Here is a 9,559-nt window from a genome sequence, read left to right as displayed (position 1 = left end):
ACAGGAGAGTGTTCAGGATGGAGGACTTTGTGCTTTCTGGTTTCTTGGTGATAAGCTGCATTTCTTTTTCCTTAGGCTGTTAACTTCAGGAGAGAGAATATAAGAGAGACTGGTGAGGGGACAGTAGCTTATAGCTGATATAACGTAAGTGATAGCAGGAACTTGTCTCACAGATGTTCCACAATGTTATATGTATCTATAAAAGTATTGCAGGTCATTCAGTAATAAATTAAAATTTGTAGTTGTTGGCAAATTGCTGCAGTATAAGAGGAATAAAACACCTTGGTACATGCTGTTATTGGAAAATGAGCAACTTCGGTGTAACTCCACTTCACAACACACCACTCCATCATTGATTATTTTCCTCTAAACAGTACACACCCAGGTGTTTTATTCCTTACAAATTAGTGTGTTTAGTGAAATCTTATATAGAGAATAGATTCTTTTGAATCCTTCATGTTGCTGCATTATACAGTATATTTCTTTTTGTAGAAGAAAATCACATGATGCTCCAGAATGTGTTATCGATTTAAGCTGAACCTCAGTTCAGAATTCTTTGATCATAGACCAGCTTTACAGAAAATCAGAACAGATACACACTCAAAATTTCTCAACATTTTATTATAGTTTACCCACTATTGGTAATATATATTACCCATGAATTAATTAAGAAAAATAAAACAAATGTTCCACCAATTAGCTAAATCTTGTATTTAGGGACTTATTCATTGTCTGCTCTGAGATTCTGAGATTCTAAAATGAGTTCTTTATTAAAAGTGAGTGCACTTGTTTGGTCAAGCAGTTACTGGAAAACTGTACATTAACATACATTAAGGAGTTTATACTAGACAAATATATGTTCTTTGCTACAAGTGCCTAACTGGAGTGATCCAAATTGGCCATTACAGTTAGACCTAGATTCTTCTTTCACTGAAATAAAATGTCACAATCGTTTCTTAGGATCTGTTTCTTACTTAAAGTTTCAAATTCTAGAGTTTTAAACTTGAACCCATTTCTTGAGGTTTAACCAAGTGTGTTAATACAAAAATTTTTGAACACCCTGGCAGTGTATCATATAACACAGTACTCAGCACATATTATTGTTATAGACACTTCAAATGATTCATTTCAAGAAGCAGCATATTTACAGCCTGTTTACTCTGTTTACTTAAGTTCACTCTTGGAAATTTTATGCCAGCAGGGCCTTAAAGAAATTTTTAAGACAATTTTAAGAACATGACTAACAAAGCGTTTACCCTGAATATTTTTTTAAATACATAAAATCATTAAAAAATTATTTATCATTTTAAATTTTAGTTATTATATAATATTTGATATGGTAAGTGGTTAGGCAGGTGATATATACTGTATGTCATAATGATATGAAAATTGTATATTGGTACTTGTCTAGAGGTATATCACAGAAAATGTGACGTTTCTATTTTCCTGCTACGTGCGCAGGCCTTCGTATACGTCCTTCAGATGACATTACCCAAAATCATTTCTGTAAACATGTCAACCTCAATTCTTCATTAATGTTAGCCAGACCTGCTCGTGTGGTCTAGAGCACTGACTTACTGCATGTTGGATGAGAGAGACTTCCATCGCCTGTTATCCACATTAAGCTTAGTTCCAGTGTTCCACTAAAGCAAACACTGGACACCACCATGTTTCTGCATATCTGTGATTGGTGGAAACTTGTATCAATGAGACTTTTGCTGAAATATATCTTAAAGCATGGCAATGAGTATGTATTAACTTTTCTTTTAAAATTGTCCAAATTGGGTGTTTAAATGTCTAAGTCATGCTGAGAGCTTCATCTGGTTCGGTTGAGTCTCTGGTTGAGTCTCTGCTGGTGGAGAAATCTGGTGATTCCACCTCGCTCATGATGCTTTGGAGCCGAGTAAGTGACGTCACTCTCTGTCTGGGTATAGGGTTGTCTTCAGGTTCTTTAATGTGACTGTATTTGTTTCCATCTTCATCGTAGTTGTAGAGTTTAATAACTCTACTGACTCGTTTGGGCTTTTGGCGCATGATCGTCTCTGATCCCAGTTCGGCTTTCTGTTCATCTCCTGCTTGGTCTTTCGGTTGATCTGATCCATCAACAGCGTCTCCATTTGATGTGCTGTCTATGCCATTTTCAACATCGCTGCTTACTGAGTCACGCTCCAGATGAGCTCCATCTTGGTTCTCTTGGTTTGTCTTGATGTTAGAAGGAGCCTTGGCGGATGCTGAGGACTCTGGCGCAAATTCTACAGTGTCTTCTACAGAGTTTGGGTTTCTGCGGAAAAACACAGTCCCGAGTCTATGACTACCGACTCTCGTAGTCTCTCTGTGGCTGCTTTTGTTAGGACACATCCTGGCCCTTGTTCTTTGTAGACACTTAATGACGTAGGGTTGGCTGAATGCACCGAGTGTAAACGCCCCTATAAAGGTGACCAACACTGAGGATGACACAGCTGCTGCGAAGTGAGTGTCTGAGTATTGCATGGTAGATGTCTCGGCCTCTCTGGCTGTTCTTATCCTCGTTCTTGTCTCGTGTGTGTTTTTGTTCAGTACATTTACTCTATATGGAATGACTGTTGTGCTTCTACTATCCACAAGGTGGCAACTGTAGAGTCCAGTGTGACTTAACGTAGCCTTTGAGATCCTCAAATTCCCATTACTCATCTCTATCGGGTCCTTAGTGCTGAACTTGTATCTTTCTCCAAATGATCCAAAGGGGGTCTGCCACCACATAACCAATCCTACACAATAGATGAACAGGAACACATTTACAGCTTAGAAGAATATTTTAAACATTTTTTAAAAACGTCTGTAACTCGTGCTTAGCAATAAACTAAGACAGAATATGTGAATGTAGTGTTTACCTTCGCTAGTCTCATTCCTACATTGTAGCTCTGTAGCATTTCCCGGAATGACATTGACTGTGATTTTAGGCTTGATTTGTAATGGGCTCCGTTTTTCCTCCAGAATCTCCAGACTCATTTTGGAGTTTGTCTCACTTAAATCATGGGTCACCGTAACAGCAGATCCATCAGGTGTTTGAAGATAAAGTGTACTCCAAAACAGAAGTAGCCTCATTAGCTGCCTCAGTTTCATTGTTTCAAATCTAGACAGAGATTCAATACAATCATGTGAGTTATACACTGAACTGTCAGTTTATTAGGCACACCTCCCTTTGGCCATCGGCTAGTTTATTGGGATCACCTACTATATAGGTCACTTTGTACTGAGATGGTCATTGCAAAACATTGTTTTGTGTTTCTTTAACATTTTCTATGTTATTTGCAATTATTTAGCTCATCATCTTGTTGAAAACTCTATCTATAGCCATGTCTTAACCTCCTGGCAGATGTAACCAGGATTCTGAGCTGAAATATCCTGGTACTTAGTAAGATTCATAATCTACACAACACCCTGAAACACCAGTCACAAAACAGCTCCAAAGCATCACTGATCCAACTCCACATTTTACGGTGAGTATCAAGTGCCTTTACTTGTGTACAGTTCCCTTTTAGGCAAAAAGATTTTGATTTTTTTGGTTTCCTCTAACCACAGCACACAATGCCAACTGTAGTTGAAATGACAGCTGGTGGTTCAGATGCTGCATTTTGTGTGATGCTCTCAGGAGGAGCTTCTTTCTTGGAACACTTCCAAACAGCTTGTTCTTATGACAGTACTGTTACAGTACTGTCAAACAGTTATGGAACAGTTGATTTTGAAACTCGACTACCATAAAAACTAAGTAAACTGTGGAATAAACTGTGGGCTCTTTTTCCCCCTCCTTCATCATTCTTCTCACTGTGTGGAGGGGTTCGACTCCTACCAAATATCCAGCTGTTTCAGACATATAAAACTTAATTATCTCCCTAATTGTGCTTAATGTTTTTTTTTTTACTGCTTGTGTTTTTTATATCCATTATCTGATTTGTGCAGGTCAACAACCATCTGGATCTTTTTGTGTTGAAAACTTCATTGGTTTACACATGATAAGGAATTTTACACGTATGCAACCTCGGGACACAAGGTGGGGGACACCCTGGACGGGGTGCCAACTCATCAGAGGGCACAATCACACACTTACACACTACGGACAATTTGGAAATGCCAATCAGCCTACAACGCATGTCTTTGGACTGGGGAGGAAACCGGAGTACCTGGAGGAACCTCCCCGAAACAAGGGTAGAAAATGTAAACTCCACGCACACAGGGTGGAGGCAGGATTCAAACCCCCCAATTCCAGAGGTGCGATGCAGACGTGCTAACCACTAAGCCATCATGTCCCCTGTTGGCAGCAACAATAGCAAATAATTTTTCGGAGGCCAAAGTTTTTCAAGAATGACAATTCGTTTGCATTGTTTAAAAATATTTCTATATATATATATATATATATATTTTTTTTTTTTTATATTTTATATTTATATAATTATATAATTTATATAATTATTTTTATATTTTTTTATATTAAAAATATAAAAGGGCACGTACTTGTTTGTAAGAAAATACACATGATACAAGTGTACCATGTGTACCAGCACCACACACACAACTACACCAAACTTGACAGTGCTGAGAATCATCCGCCACCCAAATAAATACTGGTCAATGTGCAAAAATGGACAAATGGAAAAAAAAGCTGACAAATTGTACTGAGCAATATGGACTACAGTTTAGTAATTGTATACTTACAAGGAAACCTATATGGTAGGTTTAACTGATAAAATGGTAACTCATGCATTTGGTTGGCACTTGATATTGCACATAGGTGTCCCACGTAAAGGTCATGGGTCATTTATGACCTCAGACATGTTATAAAACTTTTAAAAATGTTTTAAAAGTGAATGTTAATAAGGCCAACTATTAAATCAATTCATGATCTATCACTCGTTACCTTTCTCAAAATTTTGGTACAGGCCTACATTAATGTTACCGAATTTGGTGGACAATGTGGCTCTGAAGACAAAGAAAATATGAGATTTCAGGAGCGCTGAAAAAAATTTGAGTTTTGATAAGTGTGTCTGTTTCATTTATTGTTCAAAACAAAACATTACTAATGATAGAAAGATAAAGATTTAGACACTTTTTACAAGAGCAGTTTTTATAAGCTGCCATCTGACATCTTTTAGACGACCACAATGGAAATAAGCCTTGGGCTTTACTGTGTTTTATAATCGACAATTTTAAATACTTATATGATTTCTATGCATGCAGTCTTATATGTGTATCATATTGTCAAATAAGTCTATCTATCTATCTATCTATCTATCTATCTATCTATCTATCTATCTATCCATCCGCAGTGTAAAATACATTTGATTAGCCTCAGTTATAGTTAATAATACCTGTGCACTAATTTGATACCGATTCCTACCTCTTTCGTGCAATCAGATGAATGCAGTATTAAAACAGTCCATTTGCTGGAGAAGTTTAACTGCTGTGTTTCACAGCTTGTGTTGTTTCTAAAAGAGGAGTAAAGTACAACCCTCACATGACACTTTGAGTTCCATCTCGTGCTCCATGTTTAAAGATTAACATTTTGTCCATCCAAAGGAAAAAGATAATGTTACAGAAATCTGAAATACTAGTTAGAGTAACTGACTCACCTGTGTGTGAGCAGCTGCTGCTACTTCCCTGGTTGATGCAATATTTTCATTAGTCCAAATGTCAGATATAAAAATAGACTGCATGTATCTGTAGGTATAACTATTCCCCATGTATTTGGATTAATAAATGCTTGTTCGCTGCCACTAAACTGCAAATACATGAACATTTCAGAATCAGTTATGGAGCATTTTAGCTGAAATATATTTTGGATGCTCAAATAGATGTCTTTTATTTATTTCATTATTATTATTTGCTTGTTTTGCCATTTTTTATTATTTTATTTTTATTACTTTTATATTATTTGAATTATTCTACTTTATCTACTTTACATACATTTTATTATATGTTTGCATATTTTATATTATTATTTCCTTCTTTCTGTCACTTATTGTAATTTAATTATTATTTGCTTGTTTTACTATTTTACATTTCTCTGTAAAAAAAAAAATAAATAAAGGCTGTTCAAAATCAAACAAAATGTCAAAACCTTGAAAAGTTCTCTGTTAGAAGCTGTAAACAAAGAGATTTACACTGAACCCATGTAATATATCACCACAACTGTAGACCAAAATAACCATACACGGATTGTTATTTTGATGTAGATGTAAAATCACAGGCACATGAAATGCTACAAAGCTAGGCTACAGCAAGGCTTTCCTAGCTATGACAAGGGGATGAGCTCTCTCTTTGATATGTACAATGAAATTCTTGAAGAAACGTCTGACACAAACAGAGGTGTGTTAAAATTCACAGGAACATAGGCCCGAGGTGGAATTATAGGCTATATCGGAAAAAGTAATGCAATGAATTTACTTGATTCAAATGTGTCCATGTGTAAAATATATTACATCAAAAACAATTACTACCAAAAGTAACTGAAACTTAAAGACTTGTTTGATCAACTAAATATTTTGTTCATGCAAACATAATGTACTTGCCTGAATTCAACGCGGAATGCTTTTAGTATATTAATCACACCATTTTATCTTTTGAGCAAGAAAAATGATACTGAATATAATATAATCATGTATGTCTATGTTCACTATGTTTAATACACACACACACACACAAACAGAGAGCGAAAGTCCTGAGCTCATTATTTAGTTAATTCCTAGTTTAGTTATTTCTCTGTTTGCCTGTTTATTTATTTATTTATTTATTTATTTATATATATCTGTGTTTATGGTTGTACATGTTAACCTAATGTGTGTGTGTGTCTTTTGTATAAGCATAGTTACTGTTAAGAATGTTACAATCTTTTTTTGCTTATTGTTTTGGTAATAATGCCACATTTAACATTCATGCCAATAAAGCACTGTTGAATAATAATTGAATTAACCTGAGAGAGAGAGAGAGAGAGAGAGAGAGAGAGTAACCACAAACAGGTATTAAGTTTCCATGTTATAGTTGGCTCATTCTCCCACACTCCCCCTACAGACTCCCTCTATAGACCTAACATAACACAGTAGTTAAAAGACAGCTTTCTTTATTTCATTTTAAAAAGCTTTCATTTTACTTTTATTTTATGCCTGCTACCTCTTACTTTGTAATATGTGTGTTTTTAAGCCAAAATTCATTCGAAGTTGTGTGCCATTTTTGATTAATAAAATCATCTAAAAATCTGGATATGATTTACTGTCATTTATACAAAGGATTAAAAGTACATCACATTTTAACTGACAGAGGAGCAGGGTGGAGGCTGATGCCAATTCACCAACATGCTTAATTTTAGACATTAGAGACAGATGCCAAGACAAAATCTTTTTATTATTTATTAACACATTTAATTTAACTGTGGCTTTGAAAAGTTAGTAGAGAAAATATCATTTGTTTGGGGCTGACTCTCTGACTAGATTCTAGCTTAAGGTTAATCTGTGTATCAACTATGTCACCAAATGTTTCTCCTAGAATTAGGAGAAATAGAATGAGATAATAAAAAGAGAAATGAGATATTGAGATTAAAGGAGTCAGAAAAGGCCACATTTTCATAATCACTGCACCACCTGGCAAGTTACATAATGATGTGTAAAAAAAAAAAAAAAAAAAGTGTTTATTGTTTAATGGTTCGTTTATTGTATTGAGTTATATACAGTAGCTTTAGTTTCTGGGTTAGCAAAGGGAAAGCTTGTCTCCTAGGGGGCGCTGTACCTGCCAGAAGGTCAATGATGCAGTCCCCTTCTGTTTGAAGGAATAACACATGTTGTGCCACTAAAATGTCAAGGCAGTGTGTCAGAAAAGGACTTCCTAAAATGAATTAACATGAATCCAGTCATCTTCACTCTTAAAAGTGTCTTAATATATTATATTAGCCTAAAATTAGCCTAAAAAAATAGCATAAATTCCCTTTATGAGTCAAGGTTTAGATGTGCAAAAGATATAGTTCTGCTAAAAAATACTTTTGTTACAGGCAATATATGCAAATGGCCTATAAATATCAGTAAATAATATTCTTATTCATAATGTTAATGTGTGTTTTATACTAAGTATGAGGGGGCCAAGAACCCTCAGCTCTCCCTGTTCTGGCACCAATGCTAATGAAGTTCTTCTGACACAAAACATGCATAAAAATAATTGATAATTTCTAACTAGAAACCTACAAGAGGAACCAACACGGTAGGAATGTTTAATACAGTGGCAAGAAAGTAGACAATGTTTATGTGACACACTGTCAATAACTGCATCTACGAAGTGCATCTGTAGCCCGTATGGTATCTGACAAAATGGCAACTCGGTGTATGCACTACAAACATGTCATGAACTGTGCACAGTGCTGTGATCCATGTGCCTTAAGATGTCAGTATTGAGCTTCACAAAGTTTGAAATGTATCACTGAGCGTCTCCACCCATCTTCACCAAATGTGTAGGAGATAAGAGAACTCATGCTCAGGAATGTTTAGAAAGGGGGCAGATAGTTATTAATATTAAAGCAACTAATTGTTGATATACCCGGTTATGTGCAGCCCGGCAACTTGCCTTTTGTAGGCCAAAAGTTTGTGGACATCACAACCATATGTGCTTTTTGAACATCCCATTCCAGATTTAATCCCCACTTTGCTGTTATAATAACTCCCACTCTTCTGGGAAGGATTTCCACTAGATTTTGGAAACATGGCTGTGGGAATTAGCAAGGTCGGACACTGATGTCGGTCAAGGAGGCCTGGTGCATAGTTGGCATTCCAGTTCATCCCAAAGGTGTTCAATGTGTTTGAGGTCAGGGCTTTGTGTAGGCCCCTCAAGTTCTTCGACTCCCACTTTGGCAAACCATGTCTTCATGGATCACGCTTTGTACATAGGGGCATTGTCATGCTGGAACAGATTTGGGCCCTGGGGACAAGGGAAATTGTAATGCTACATATACAAAGACATCCTATACAATCCTATACTATATAATTGGTGTCCAGTGTTACTCACAAAAGGGCCAGTGTTCTGCTTCTTTATATATTTTAAATGCTACTTTCTGATCATAGGATAGCCTATCAAAATATGCTACCTATAGTTTAACATATTTATAATACTTGCAGTAAAAATACTTGAAGTACTTTTTTTTTTACAAAGACCTATAAATGTGCGCTAAGATAGGACAGGTTGATAAGGCAGGACAAATCATTAGATCACCAGTGTTGCTGCAGGTTTTCATTCCAATCAATCTGGAGCCAGTAAGGTGTGGCTCCTGACTGAATGGAATCAAAACTTTTAGTCACACCGGCCCTTTGCCGATAACACTGGACACTTCTGCTATACAGTATCATTGCTGATAGTTTGGTTGTTACCAGCAATCAATAGTTTGTTTTTACCTTGTCATAATGATCTAGTTCTGACCCGAGAGTAAGACATTGGTCACTCTAACGCTCGTGAAAGTGTGTGTAAAAGTTATACACTTCAACCTTATAGTGTGAATGTAGCATTCATGGCTCATGCTAGATAAATAAACTCAGTATTACCTAATGTCTGC

General features: G+C 36.0%; 1 protein-coding gene across 1 annotated transcript; it reads right to left on the bottom strand.

Annotated features, from left to right (window-relative positions):
* Positions 1-600: 600 nt before the first annotated feature.
* On the bottom strand, positions 601-5,481 carry LOC113526461 (uncharacterized). The gene is made up of 3 exons (XM_026913507.3): positions 5,375-5,481; positions 2,871-3,112; positions 601-2,747 (listed from the first exon to the last, which is right to left on the bottom strand). The coding sequence occupies exons 2-3, from the start codon at positions 3,100-3,102 to the stop codon at positions 1,798-1,800; spliced, it is 1,182 nt and encodes a 393-aa protein (XP_026769308.3). The 5' UTR covers positions 3,103-3,112; positions 5,375-5,481; the 3' UTR covers positions 601-1,797.
* Positions 5,482-9,559: the final 4,078 nt, after the last annotated feature.

Source organism: Pangasianodon hypophthalmus, chromosome 6, assembly GCF_027358585.1.
Source record: "Pangasianodon hypophthalmus isolate fPanHyp1 chromosome 6, fPanHyp1.pri, whole genome shotgun sequence".
NCBI classification, from domain to species: Eukaryota; Metazoa; Chordata; class Actinopteri; order Siluriformes; family Pangasiidae; genus Pangasianodon; species Pangasianodon hypophthalmus.
Note: the sequence above shows the minus strand (reverse complement) of the source record. Positions and strands in the feature narration are given on the sequence as shown.